Source organism: Mus caroli, unplaced genomic scaffold (assembly GCF_978045245.1).
Source record: "Mus caroli unplaced genomic scaffold, Mus_caroli_1 scaffold_8, whole genome shotgun sequence".
NCBI lineage: Eukaryota > Metazoa > Chordata > Mammalia > Rodentia > Muridae > Mus > Mus caroli.
The window spans coordinates 95,476,008-95,491,460 of record NW_028227263.1 but is presented as its reverse complement, the minus strand read 5'-3'; the positions used below and the strand labels follow the sequence as shown (position 1 = coordinate 95,491,460).

Below are 15,453 nucleotides of genomic sequence, written 5' to 3'. Positions count from 1 at the left end.
AATCTGTTGGGTTGGTTAAATAGGTGTGCTATGGTGAAACCAGCTACTCATATGGGCAGAGCCTTATGACACCACCAAGTCTCTGGGGGCTGAGTAGCAATTCTCATAATTTTCCGTGTTCAGAACTTCCTCTTCTTCATGACTATGCTTTATCATGCCACTGACCGGAATGTTCTCCAAGTGTCACAAGCTCTCTTTGTACAGCCCACCGCCCCTCCCCACCCTCTGGGCTGCCATCACTTTCTAGGCTTAAATTTCTTTTAAAATATTAAGTTACCTCCTAAAATGCTTCCCGTACACTTTTACACAGAGACAGGGCTTCCTATCATGTCTAGTTCCATCTATAATTATTTCTACAGATATTTATGTGTATCTGCCCTGTGACTTGTGAGACCTTTCAAGGGATTGTTTCCAGACCTAGTACATTTCTCGGCTCTCAACAAATATTTTTAGAATGAGTAAATCAATATTAGCTCTTATTTCCATTCAGACACTCAGACTGTTACTGGGAAAGGGAGGAAAACTAGATGGTATTTCTCAATGCAGATGAATGCAGTTATGTATCCTAAAAGCAGTATCTTCATGCTGGAGTACTACTACATGGCATAGATATGAATGATGCAACCATCTTGGTTTTCAGTGGTTTTAAGTTCTAGTCAACTGGGATGGAGCTTAAGAAGAAATGCTTAAGAGAATCATTTTTGCATCATCATCATCTCAGACTCAGACATTGAAAGTAACTTCCAGTTTTACCTCAACTTCCAAAATCATTGATATTCCTAAGTGAATTCATTTCAGTGACTTGAATAGCTAAGGAAATCTGCATTTTAAAAAATGCCCTTTTATTCCCCCCCCCAAAGCTTCCAGTGACTAAACCATCAACCAAAGAGTACACATTGGGGGACCCATGGCTTCAGCTGGATATATAGCAGAGGATTGCCTTATCAGGCATCACTGGAAGGGGAGCCCCTTGGTCCTATGGAGGTTTGATGACCCAGGGTAGGGGAATGCTAGGGCTCTGAAGCAGGATTGGGGGGAAGCACCCTCATAGAGGTAGGGGGAGGGGCAAGGGCATAGGGGATTTGTGGAGGGAAAACTAGGAAGGGGGATAACATTTGAAATGTAAATAAATAAAATAACCAATAAACAAATGCTCTTGTAAAACAAGTCCTAAGGAGCTGGAAATTTTGCAATTAAACAGTTTGAAAAGAGTTTTTTTTTTCTTTATACCCTATATTTTTTCTTTTATACTCTATCTCCTATGGAAATGCATACAATTTTGTGACATTCCAGGGATATTTTTGAAGATGACTTCCTGGTTTTTAAAATATATATGTAATATAATATATAACATTCACATAATGCATATGTCCCAAAATAACAGAAAAGTGATCCTGGTATTCCTGCTCAACCATACTTCTTAATGAAATACAATTTTATAGGCATTGGATTTGGATTTAACAATTGCAAACGGTTTTAGCTATTTGTGATTTTTTCATCTCTCTATTTTAGGAAATTTTTTCCACATATTTGAAATAGTCAGAGAACATTCTTATTTGACTCTGCATGTACCTCTGTGATGTAATCCAATAGTCCCTATGTAAAACGCACTCCCCTGGTTGATTTAGCTAGCATCCAAGGTTTAACCTTGGGGATGTAGCTCAAGGACAGTCTGTTTCGTAAGCACTTGCCTGGACTGCATCTAAGAGGGTTGTGGTCCATGCGAAATAACTCACATTAATTCAGCACAATTCAATTGTTTTGCTTAATGATATAAGTTCACTGATATAATACACAACTAAGATGGAAAACCTTGTACGACCATCTCTCAAAACCCAACAAGCAACCATGGCAAACAATAGCCTCCCTCTTCGGAAAAGGTGTCACAAGAAGGGAAAAATAAAATTTAAGTAGAGTGTAAATATATTGAAATAAATTTTTAAAACATTATCAGTTACTCTTTGCTCACAAGCTTAGTTATAGGTACACATTTTGCCTGTAATTAGAAATAATTCAGTATTGTGTTGTGCATTAGTTAATTAAAGAAACTTAGAATTCCAAAGAATTCATTTCAGACTGCCTGTCCTTTATTCGGAAAGTGCACTAATGTTAAAGCTGTCATTATCTCTCTGTCTTTCCTCCTTCTCTGTCCCACCTCTTTTTTTGTCTCCTTCCATTTCTCTCTCTGCATCCTTTCTTGTTCGTCTTAGGGGTTGAATCAAATACACAAGCAATATTATTATGCATCCCATAAACATAAGCTTTATATCAGAGGGGAACCAGGTGTTCACCTGGATACCACACACCTAAAGTAGAAGCTTCTACAGCGTTGCTTCTTCACCATGCTGTCAGAGCTAGTATGTACATGCTGGGCAACGGGTGGCCAAGCAGAGTAACTTGTCAATGTTTAATAAAGCCCTCCTCCCTTGCAGAGCCAAATGCAGCTTTCCTCCTGAGAACTCTGCAGACGATGACATCTCCCTACTTGGTTTCCATAGCATCCGTTCCTGAAGAGCCCTAGAAAGGCCCTTGGTCAGGGCGATCCGCCCAGCTCCCCTAGGAAGTTGGCGAGCCGGTTAGCCAAAAGCAGCATCCAAGGTGCCTTAGCTTCCTCTGTCCGTGGTCCTGAAATGCTAAACTGCGACGCGCGCACTGACGGGAGCGGTCAGGTTTTATGGAAGGTCTCCCCTGGCGATGCCTAAACCACAGCTGTGTGTCTGTTATTCACTCACGTTCGCAAAGATCAGCTAACATTCTCAGTCTTAATTCCACTCTGCCACTCTGCCGCAGAGCACAATTACGCCGGCGCGATGGGAGGAGACCATGTTAAGGCAGGAAGCTAACAGCAGCCGCTCACCTGAGGCCTAGGAAGCTCCCAAGGGTTCTGAGAGCTATGAGCTCTGATCAGCAAAGTCACCATTTTAGACAGTAGGGTTCTTTTGCTTTTTTCCTTACACAAGGGTTCGATGACGTTTCTGGTCAATCTGATTAAAAGACAGCGGATTTGATTGCGATAAGACTTCAAAACCGGGAATTTACGTTGTTTTTCGGTGAGGTGACTTCCAGAACAGGGACTCATCAGCACCCGCCCAAATACCACGGCACTGCGCGCGCCCTCGGCCACCGGATCCTCCCCTTCCAATGAGACTTTGTGACTGTGTGTACCAATTCTCCTATTAGGAAACCCGTGGGCTGCATGCAGCTATTCTGTTGTACTCTCTTTCTCGCTCTCCCTCCCCTCTCCAACTCACAGCCTTGCTGGAAAGCTCACCTCTGCTGAGAAGAAAAAGCTCTACCTTAACCAACTAAGACTATGCTCAGAATTCGTCTTTCATAGCCACTACAATTTAAATCTGGTAAGGCTGGACACCAGTCTTTACAAGAATGGAGTCGGTAAAACAAAGGATTTTGGCCCCGGGGAAAGAGGGGATAAAGAATTTTGCTGGAAAATCCCTCGGACAGATCTACAGGTAAGAGACTGCAACCCCATGCTTACCTGGGACTCATCTTGACAGAATCTGCAAAGCCATTTATGAAAAGCTTGATTACTTAGAAAGATTGTAACATGGTGGGAAAGTCTTTTTGTTGCTCATTGCTGAAGCTAGGTTCCACTGGAAACCTGCTTATGAATGCAGGAATGTGATACTAAAAGAACCTGTCTGGTGTGTGTGTGTGTGTGTGTGTGTGTGTGTGTGTGATTTTGTTTCATTACCTGGGGATTCTCATGTGTTCCAATTCAGTTCTTAATCCTCCTTTGCAATTCCAAAATGTTCGTTCAGCACCTGCTCATAAAGCCTGTCTTTGTTTTCTTATAGATTTCCCAAATAAAATTCCTTTGATCCAAACAAGTGAATAACAAAAGCCAAAACCCCTTTTAAAAATAAATTTCAAAGACAAATGAAAGAAAAGAAATCTAGACCTTAGCTGCAAAAACATAGTGAAGAACTCTCTCGTGGGAAATTCTGTATTGAATGAAACAGGATCAAAATATATCAATAATTGATCATTGATGTTTCTCTGTTGAATCTAAAACATGGTATATGTATTTTTTATTTGTTTGCTATGTTTTAGGAGTCTGTATCTTGTGTGGGAAATTTCACAGTGATTTAAGAACCAGAATAGTAAACGCAAAATAACTTTAAAAGTAATAGAAAAAATGTAAATGTTACCCTTCTTGTAATTGCTACACCAAGCATACTGTGCTTTGCATGAATTCAGGTCCTGAAAGATGTATTACATCTTTTATTAATACTACTTTTTGCCAATGATACAAGCAAAATCAACGAGACAGCAAACACAGTAGGAAGATAGATTTTTAAAGAAACATTCATTTTCACATTTGGAAACTGAAGTCTTGGCTATCCATGAGAGTTGTAAACAAGATGGCCAATGTACATCTCTTTTTTCCCAGCTGCTTGGTTCTGGTGGGCTTCAGTATACACCATCACGCTCCTCTGCGGCAAAGGATGCCGCAGCAAGCACCCTGCAGTCCTGCCGCTGCTTAGAGGCTACTGTGGGGTGGGGAACTCAGGTACACAGTTCAACTTTACAAATTCAGGTGTATAAAGCCAAGTAAAAAATGATCAAATTGGTTAAATGCCTTCCTTGAAAGAAAAAGAAAATCACTGCCGTGTTCCTAGTACTTGGGTTGTGTGTCTGTGATAAACACACACAATGCACTAGCCACACTTTAATGACCTAATCTGCAGTAGAATTTGAGAGAATTTGGAATAGAGATACAAGTTTATTGGCAGCCATATTCCATGCTATACCTGCTTTGAATTGGTGTTAAAATTCCATAGGCTTCAGCTGTGTGTGTGTGTGTGTGTGTGTGTGTGTGTGTAAGCAATTGTGTGCCACTTAATGGTATGTACACGATGAATAGTAAGTACAAGATGCATTGAAAAAATATTTGTCCACTATAAGTGAAGACACAGTTTAAATATCAAAAAATACCAGTCTTGTTGAAAGATAGCTATTACCTTCTACCCCATTCTTTCATAAAAATGGACATTTCATGGATATGCTAGCAGGAGAACAGCACCACCGTTTTTCAAGCCCATTCAGCATTCCAAGTCTCTTCCTTCCCTACTCCCTCAAGGATGAGAGCCTAAAGGGAATTGATTGAGAAGAGTCAAATCTTATGATTTTTAAAATCAGATCTTTCTCTTAGTGGTACAGACCGCCCTGTGGGTGCCCCTTAGTAAATCCAGGAATCTCATTTTCTGTGTCTGGAAATGGGCCCGCGATATTTTTCAGTGTGCTGTAACTGAGATAGTAATGACGCAAGATTGTGAATGATTAATTATTCATGTTGTAGGAAGGAAGCTGAGGTGTCAGCCATATGCCTTTGTGTCTAACAGGAGTAAAGAGAGGAGGGATTGAGAAAGGGAGAGAGAGAGAGAGAGAAATGGGGGAGGGAGTGTTGAAATGGCACCCCAATATAGAAGATTGGGAAGTATTTGGCAGGGTAAGGAAAGACACTTGCAAATTGCACACTGGGGAAATGAGGGGAAGGAGATCATGGTCTCCAAGCAGCTGCAAATGGGTAGAAATGCCTCTGATCCTGTGAGAGGCCCTTCTTAAGTCCTTGATAGAAGGAGGTGTTGGAAAGGACCACCAGGAAAGGACCTGGAGTACAGCCCCTAGGAATCAGAATGGCATCCCGCAGAAGGAATTCCTTTCCCAACACTTGTCCTTCTCATCCTAATGACTCTAAAAGTTAGGTCCAGCGGACCTGTATGTAAATTGAGACATATTAAAGTGCCAAAACTGGCGTTCACTGAGTTAGGCATGAGGGTAATAAGGTGAAGTCGCTGCTGCCTAAGGAGGAGGGTATAGAATTTCACACAATATAAGAGTCTCTAAAAGAAAGGAGGACAGAGCTCAACTCCCCAGAGCCTAAGGGTTGAGGAAACCAAATGCCTAGGCTTAAGGCGGTCTTTGTTCCCTACACCACAGAAAGGGGGTGGGAAGTGTCTAACCACAGGCGTCCTTTCTCCTTAATCTGACACAGAGTGCTGGAGAAGAAGCAGGACAACCGAGAGACCATCGAGCTGACAGAGGACGGTAAGCCCCTGGAGGTGCCTGAGAAGAAGGCTCCGCTATGCGACTGCACGTGCTTCGGCCTGCCACGCCGCTACATCATAGCCATCATGAGCGGCCTCGGCTTCTGCATATCCTTCGGCATCCGCTGTAACCTGGGCGTGGCCATCGTGGACATGGTCAACAACAGCACTATCCACCGCGGAGGCAAAGTTATCAAGGAGGTGGGCACTGACCGAGCTCTAAAGGGAACTCCCTCGTCGGGCTGACTCGCAGCCATTCACCTGTCTAAGCTCAATTTCCCCACTGAAAGAGTAAGGCTTGCGTGCAGTCTAACCCTTCCCCAAGCCTAGAACGGATAACCAGAGTGCTATTTTCTCCCTTTCCTGCTCTGGTCCAGGCCTTTCCTCCCTCGTTTGCAAGGCATAAGACAGTGTCTGGGGGCTTGTGTAAAGAATGACAGCTGAGAGCTAGCAAAGTCTGCTAACCTAAACAGAAGGATTTTCCTTGTAGTAATAGGGAGTAACACACACACACACACACACACACACACACACACACATCCTGGATTCCTCTGGATCCTCCCTCCCTACTTGTACCCCCCCCCAAAAAAAAACCGCCTTTAGTTATCAGAACAAACAAACAAACAAACAAACAAACAAAAATTGAAAGCCCGGCAATCAAATCAGCTTGTCCATATCAGGTTTGACTAAGAGACCTTTTGGAAGGTGTAGGACCCAGGCTGGAAGAGAAGCTACGGAGTAGGGGAGTTCTCTGCGGTAACTTTATAGATGTGTTCCGCAGTGATGCCTTCTGGGCGAAGGTGAGCTGAAGGGCACAAAAATCTTTCCGGGGAATGTAGTAGAGCTGCTTGGTTTGGTCACAGAATTTGGGGACACGCTGGAGAGCCGAACTGGCTTTTCTGAGCTTTCTGGAGCCCAAGATACCCAGGAAATTTTCATTGCAAGAGGGAAAAATCGCATGCCCGGTTTCCTGGGCATGGCAAAAGCTTGGAATTTTACAGTAACTTGCAGGTATTTGGTTCCCGTTTCTTGAGAGGCATATCCTGTGTTCTGGCCCAGTGTGGCTTTGACATTTTATACACCTCTGAAAGAGAACCTTCAACTGTGCACCCCTCTCCCACCATATTTTATAAGTTCTCCAAACTCAGGGGAGACTATCCCTAAACCTTTTTGTTCTACCCATTCAGATTTAAGGAAGACAGCATTTCTAACGCCTTCAACACTTAAAAGAACCTTAACCAATATTCTCATCTGAAAGTTCGAATTCTTAGACGGGACTTCTAAAATTCCTCTACCAAGTGAGGAGGTTCCAGGTTCACTGACTACACATCCCCAAGACAGTCTGGGAACCCTTACTTCATTGTGAACTACAACATTCTTTTAAAGAGTTCCTCTTATCAGAAGCAATTGTTATGAAACGAAAATAAGGCCCTGGCCTCAGTATTGCAGAAAATGCTCTGCGTGTATAAAAGTCCCTGGCGCCCAGACCACTTAAAGTGAATTGTGTGCACTGACTGTGTCATACCCAACCCCTGACAGGTTGTTTCGTTGTGTTTTCCCTCTATTCTTATAGAAAGCCAAATTTAACTGGGACCCCGAGACCGTGGGGATGATTCACGGATCATTCTTCTGGGGCTATATCATCACCCAGATTCCGGGAGGATATATCGCATCGCGGCTGGCTGCTAACCGGTAATACTGGCTCCTGTTTGTGACAGTTCTAGACCGCCCTGGGGAATTTGGAAACCCCCTGAGGGCGTTTCCTTGTTGCTGGGTACACCTTCCAGGCCTCAGACCTGACCGCGGCGCCTTCAGTAGCAGAAAGGGCTCGGGAGTTCCAAGATTTGTGCAAAGGAGTCAGTCACGCTAGGCCATTCTAATCAGGCTTCTTAGAGAAGCGATCCCGGTGCCTTCGAATAGGGCGGGGAGGGGGAAGGAGAGTGCTGGTGTCTGTTGGGTGCTGCGAAGCTGGAGCAGTGCTGAAAGACGCGCAAGTCAGAAAGAAAGGGAGTAGCCGGATAGAAGCCGGGTGGTGCAGAGAGGAAGCGTCAATGGCTACCCTCTCCCCACCAACACCCGCCCCCCCCCACCCCACGAGCTAGCCCAGATGGTATTGTGGGTCTGAAGGATTTGTTTCTATGGACGCAGGCGGGATCTAGGGTTCTCGGGGTAGGATTCCACCTGTTAATGAGCTCTGTGCATAGGGGGGCGGGGATGAACTGAATGGCTCAGCTGCGTCCCTCAGCCTCCGACCTCCAGTCGTGTCGCAGTGGCTGGAGCCCAAATCCTAGCAGCAGCTTTCTGGGGACATCCCTCCCCCATGGTTCACATACAGAGACAACCCGAAGCATGAAGACGTGTGGGTGGCGATACTAAGGAAAAAGGCATGACTACCAGAGGACAAGAGACATTTCTGTTTGCTTCATTGAATACATTTTAATGAAAAATTAAGTCAACAGGGCTAACCCTACCTCTTGAAGTCTGAACCGAGGCTGAACACTTGTTCCTCCCGACCCCACGGCTTACAGATCCCAAATAAAGACTTGGGGCCTTTTTACAGATCTCTGACGTGTAGCCCCTCCCTTCCCCCGTTATGCCAGCAAACGTTTTTTGAGACTAGAGGGAGATCGGCTCCATCAGGTCAGCTCCTAGACCGGTTATCAAGCTTTCTTCTCAGTGCTCACCTACATAATCCTGGGCCCATGCCCTGGCTTATCCTCAGGTCCTGCAGGGCGGGGCTGACAGGTCTTCAGACCTCCAGAATTCTTGGAATTTTATCTTAGGCGTTTACATCTAAGATTGTAGATTTCAGGAAAGCTGATCAAAATGTGTAGGGAAGCACAATAGATAGCTCAGGATATCTTTTGCATATTATATAACCCAAGGGGTAAGAGCACCCAGCATTGGGACCCAGCAGGTGGCTTTCTTCAGTTTTATGGAAGTGATAAGAAAAAATCTAATATTCGGAGGCGTTTTTAAAAGAAAATACTAACTTCGTTGACACTTAGTGATTAAGAACACAGAGCAACATTCTTGGTTTTCGAATCTCTAATAAATGGTTTCTTTGCTTGTTCCCCCCCTCCCCGAAAATTATTGCTTAAAAAAGGTACATTTTGCCAAAAAGATACTTTAAGTATATGTATATAAAGTATTTTTAAAGGAGAGAAAAATCAACAGAGGATTCACGAACAAATAATTCCAAATGATATTGAAAATCTCAACTGGATGTCTTGCCTTTAAGGGTTGAGATGGCAGAGCAAGCTGCTTGCCAAGAGTTAAACTGCTAACAGGACTCCTGCCAGGAATGGAACTCCAAGGACACCAGTCTTACCTCTTTGTGACAGCGGGGAGTCAGAAAACCAGGTTTTTCTGATTTTTTTTTAAAGCTTATTGCGATTTTTGGTGTCCCGTGGAACAGGATGACTAGATAGCTGGGTTGCTTTCTTCAGAGAAAAATCTTCAAAGCTTTAGAATTCTAATTTGCACCCAATCCTCTTTACCTTTAAACATAATTTCAAAAGAAAGAGATTCAATACCTCCAAACATGATATTTTAACTTCTACCAGACTGAGAAAGTTGATAAATGTATTAAAGTGACATGAAAATATAGATTTAGAGAGACACACATCTCTGAGTTTAGATCTCTTTGCGTCAGTTTTATAATATAAAAAACCTTCTAAGCACATAGGAGCTTCCTGTGAAAATAGGTTAAAGTATGTGGACATTTTCTTTTCTGCTTCTAAAAAGCCTTTCTTGCTCAGTGGGGGTGGAGAGGATGGGACTATGCTAAGGAAAAATGACCAAAATTATAAATAATTCAGTCACCCAGATGTGTTTGTTTTTAACATGTTTTGAATGTTCAGCTGGTGCTAGAAAATGCACTTAGGATTTTGTCCCTGAAAGCTTCCTACATAGGGATCCCTAAGACTCCTGTAGAATTGATTGATGAACAATGAATATGTCCTGTTATCTTCTTTTTCTAGAAATAGTAGAACACGCAGGGCAGGTCTCTGCCCTAGAGACTTGCCTGTCTGTTCATTCACAGCACTCCTCCTTGTAGGCTGAGATTTCCCTGGGGCAGAATCCGGTGACTTCTCTTCGGTCTTGCTTGGAAGAGGCTCTTAGGAACCAGTTGTGTTTGCCATTGTGTTGGGGGAGGAAGGAGGTGTAGGGACAGTTCCTGAGGGGAGAAGGGATCCTAGCTATGCTCTGTTCTGATTTCTCAATGGGAAATAAAGAGCACATTGGACTTTATCCACTTTCTTGGTAAGTTAAGACAGCTTCACCCTTGGTCAGGACTCAAGACTCTCTCGGTCATTTTATTAACCAAATTACAAACATTTCTCTTTCCTGTTCCTTAAGAGGAGTTGCTGAGGGAGTCAGGGGGAAAGACATTCAATTCACCAGAATGCTTCTTATCCCTCTTCCTTTGTTTTTCCATCAGGAGTCATTAAGTATTATGGGAGGAAGGCTTTAGTCACCTCTGTGGAGGAAGTAAGATGGGATTTCAGAGGACGATTCCTTTTCAAATCTGTAATGTTTTACGATTAGGACATCTTTAAAACAGTGATAAAAAATTTGGAACAAGTTAATTTTTTTTTAAGTAATACAGGACATGTGAGAGTCAGAGCAGTTTAGACTCTTTACACATAGAGAGTTACCCAACAGTGTGTTTACCCTGCATTTGGGTTACTATAAGAGGATATGGCAAGACTTTAATTCCAGGGACATAATTGATTTTTTTTTTGCAAGACATAAATAAAGAAGGCCAAGGAAATGTAGTGGATTTATTTTCAATGTATCACAATGTAACTGCGTGCCAATATAATTTAAACCTTTGTTGCAAGTTCCCTCAGCTGCTCCTAGTCTCCTGATTTCTCAATGCGTTATACCAACCAGCATGATCACAGGAACTACCTTGCTCTAGTGCCTTTATTTTCTAAGAGGTGTGAGCTGTAACATTCTTATCTGTGCTTCTTTGTTTGTGTGGATTTCCATGGTGACATTGCTACCATCTTGAATATTACCTGGTCATGATCTATATTTGGCTAAAGAAATAAAACAAGAAGTCTAACCTCCAAAGAAAAACCTTATGAATTTAAAATTCCGAATATGTTATTTAATAACCTAGGAGCAAAAAAACCTTACCCCTCCCCCCCCCCGGGCCTTCTTGTTTAAAGCAAGTGCCTACTTCATTTTGCTGTCCTGATAGCTACACAGAGGCTGCATATGCATATAAAGAAGTGTCTGGAACTATGTAATTGTTGGCTTATGTCATTTGTTATTGATAAAACCCTAAATTAAAAAAAAGTTAAAGAAATACTTTATGATCATATCATAGTCTTCTCAAAATTCACTTTTAGCAAGGTAAATGAATTATTTCCACTGTGATAGTAACAGCCATGTTTGTGTGTTGTGTTGTGTTGTGTTGTATTTCTGCTTTAAGAACTAATTTTTCCAAACTGATTAATTAGAATTAAATTGTTGTTCACTAAAATTATACAAAGCTCACATGAAAGCTTTAAAATCACTATTTTTAAAATGGAAGTCTTTGTCATAAAGAGAGTGCTGGGGTTCTGGTGTGTGTTAGCTTTGAGCTCTAACCTGGTAAACACATCTGGAGAATTTCAAGTTCAAGGTTGGACTTCTGCGTTGAAAGCTGCAGTCATTTCTCCCTTTTCCTGTCCTCTAGCTAATAATGAGCAATCCACAGTACATTATTTTTTTTCAGGCACTTCTTGTCTTTATAACTGAATTTTGCTAGAGAAAAAAAAAGAAGATTTTAATTTTTAAAATGTTTATTTGGATAAGAGATTGTGAGCCACACTTATTTCCAGCATAGTCTCCTTCGACAGGAGCCCTGTTGGAGGTGGACTGATGTCATCTGGCCCAACTCTTCCATCTCACAAATAGATACTACCTGAAATACAAGCTCAGAGAGGTGGTGACATTCTCTAGGTTGCAAAGGGACCTCATCTGGAGCTCAGGCTTCTGTAGTAGAGGACTATGAGCTAATTCTACAGGGAGTGTAATATTCTGCATACCTCTGTGTGCTCCACTGTGAAGTTCACTTACACCAGCGGGCTGATCCATCTGCTACCTGAATGAAGGACTCCAGTCTGTCTGTCAGGCCTCAAATCCAGGGGATAAATCCATAAATTAGGCATCGCAAGCCCAAGGGATCATTAGATTTGTCTTTTTTCTCTGTGAGAAGAAACATACATGTGTGTGTTTCTGTGTTTCTGTGTCTATGTGTATATCTGTTTATATGTGTCTGTTTCTCTCTATGGGTCTCTAGTCTCTGACTGTCTCTGTCTGTCTCTGTCTCTGTCTATCTCTCTGTCTCTGTCTGTCTGTCTGTCTCTGTCTGTCTGTCTGTCTGTCTCTCTCTGTGTGTGTGTGTGTGTGTGTGTGTGTGTGTGTGTGTGTGTATTTGGGTGTCTTGAATTCTAAACTCATTTGTAGCAGTGTGATTCTGTTCTTTTCTTTGGAGAGATAGACTTCATGCCTGACAATGATGCAGAAGATGGTTAAAGTTTTCCAGGAGAAAAGAGGCATTTAGTTCTTTTCCTCCCCCACTCATGCCCTTGTCTGTCTGGGCTCCTGGAAGACTGCAGAATGACTGCAAGAAATTTAGACCTTTTGTATGCAAAACATAAAGAATCCATCCTTGGGATTCTAATTTACCTCAATTCCTAAAATATACAGTAATATATACCTAAAACTGAAATACCCAAATCCATGCTCTAAAACTCTGTACTAATGTGCATTTTTCTTTGTAAAGGTAAAAGACTTTAGGTAAAGTTTTTGGCTTCACTGATCATAAAAAAAAAAAATTGTTTGGTTAGTTTGATTTTTAGAAAGAGCAGAGTGACATTTTTAGCATTAACAACTTCATGTTGTCTCATATCTAGAACTGAACAATTTGTTAGTTCTTTCTGCTTCTATGAGATCAATAACAAAGGTGTGTTAATATATTCAATCAATATATCATAATGATCTCTGAAAATGAGCTGCAGGGTTCTGACACCAAGCATACACACTCACTGTAACCTATGTATCTATCTACATATGCATCTACTGGGATCTATCTTCGTTCTTTTCTATCAGCCATTTCTGTCTTTCACCCATCTACCTATTACTTATGATCAATCTATCAATATCAATGTACCACATGTCTATCATCTATCTGTTTCTCTCTTCCTCCATGTCTACTTACCTTTTCATGGCAAGGTCCACCTCCAGATGCAGTTTCTTAGCCCTCAGTGAGAAATATTTTCAATCTCTTCTGCATGAGAAAATGCTTCATATTCCAAGCATAAAGCTTGCTGCAGGGGAGGGACCACCGTCCTTGGTGGTGGAAGTGGTTTCTAGGTATCCAGTCTTTGGGGGCCAGAGGTTGCCTTTTCTATCCCATTAGCCTATCAAACATCTAGCTGCTTTGCCATTGTGAGCCCGATAGGTTAGGTATCTGGGGTAATGGAACCTTTTATTATTTTTTCTAACAAAAGAAAATACCCTTTACCGCAGGATGAATGATGAAAAGATAGGCTGGAGGGGGAGGAGTCTCCAAGGACCCGCTCGAGCTTTGCTGACAGAAGCTTTTTTCTCTCCTGATTTTACAAACCCCTCACCCCCTCCCAGCTCTGGTTTCTACATCACCATTCTGCCAGTGCACTGCAGTTCTGGGTGGGGGTAGCAGGAAGGGTTTGCAAAATGTCAGGTAGGCAGCTGGTAGGATAATTCTCCTGTTGCCTTATGCCACCATTGGGGCAGTCTAATTTCTCTGTCGTGAGTGATGAAGTCATTTTTACAACTTAATGATGTACCAAGGGACCCGGAGGACTGACTCCAGCCTGTGCAATCCTTTTTCTTTTTCTTTTTTTTTTTTAATATGGGGACAGGCATCAGATGTGACAAAGGGAGGTGCCTGGGCCTTGATTTGATTAGATTAAATAGATTAAAACTGCCTGAATCAGTCTATTCTTGCAAACTCTGCAGGAAGGGATTAGTCCCACACCTGCGGTGAGCACAAGAGTCTCCTCTTTAAATGACAAGCCTTGCCCAAATGGCAGCAAGTTGATTGACTTAGGGAAGATGGATGTCCTCAGCATGGGTGACAAACCACCAGCTTCTGTCTGCAGGGCAAATATTTCTGGGGTGCAGGCAATTCTCCAGGGTGTTGGGGTCAGGAGATTACAGAAATGTGCATGACTGAAAATTTTACATCTCCCTGCTGGCAACTGCAGTGCATGTTAATCACGCATGGGTCGTCTATAGTGTACGTATTGTCTGCATAGCCCAATGTTTCCATCCTCCAGAGGAGCACATTATTCTCAAGCCAGTCCTGCACATGACTGTAGAATGTATGATCATTTCATGAATAAGAGAAAGTGGACCATGGAGGAGGGGCTTGGAGGAGTTGGGGGATGCGGAGGAATATGATCAGAATGCTTGGTATGAAATTCTCAAAAATTAGTATGTTTTTTATAAAAGAGAAAGAACATCAGTGGGGGGGGCATGTGTGCATTCGTGTTCACATGTATACCTTGAAAGTGAAAAACAATAGAAATTAGTCCTTCACTTGAAAATAAAAATCCAGAGGATTCATTTGGTCTGTGATATTTGAGCTGAGGAAACAATGAGGGAACCAAATTTAAATCATTTTCATATCATTTATTATTTTGAAAAACAACTTCAATAAGTAAATGCAGTCATTTGTGTCAATTGTTTCTCATTTTTTTGGAAAAACTAAAAGCTATATGTTTCTAATGCTTTTGTAAAGCAAAGAAAATAATACATTAGTTGAAAATGTTATTTTATTTTGTCCCGACTCTGATTTCTCATCTGACTCACAGTCACACAAGTGTGGGTTCCTGTGTTAGAAATATGCTATCTGCTATCAAAAAGAAATTCAAAACACATTAAATGTCTGTCTACTTTAGATTCATCTCACTATTTTGTATTATTAAGCAAAGAATATTCTTTAGTTTATTGTTGAAATGTGTACTTTATTGGAAGCTTCTATTTATAGCTTAGACATTCCAGTATATATGTATATGTATATGTATATGTATATGTATATGTATATGTATATGTATATGTATATGTATATGTATATGTATATGTATATGTATATGTATATATGTGAGTGTGTGTGTGTGTGTGTGTCTCTCTGTGTGTGTGTGTGATAGTAACATAAATACACTTTTAAAATGTTATGGAGAATGGGTTTTAAAATTCAAAAAAATTAACTAAATTGACAAACATTCATTTTGGGTGAATTTTCTCAGTTTAAAAAAATACTTTAAATATGAAGTCAAATATTACTTTTCCTGCTTATTCTTCACCTTTAGAGAAAAAAAACTGACCTTAAATTAGTTTC

General features: G+C 41.6%; 1 protein-coding gene across 1 annotated transcript in view; it reads left to right on the top strand.

Annotated features, from left to right (window-relative positions):
* The first annotated feature begins 1,094 nt into the window (after positions 1–1,094).
* Positions 1,095–15,453, top strand: part of Slc17a6 (solute carrier family 17 member 6) — a 52,512-nt gene continuing 38,153 nt past the window's right edge. The window contains exons 1-3 of the mRNA XM_085841703.1: positions 1,095–3,470; positions 6,017–6,269; positions 7,642–7,760. Coding sequence (XP_085697829.1) covers positions 3,385–3,470; positions 6,017–6,269; positions 7,642–7,760 — 458 coding nt within the window. The 5' untranslated portion in view covers positions 1,095–3,384. The remainder of the gene's footprint in view (positions 3,471–6,016; positions 6,270–7,641; positions 7,761–15,453) is intronic.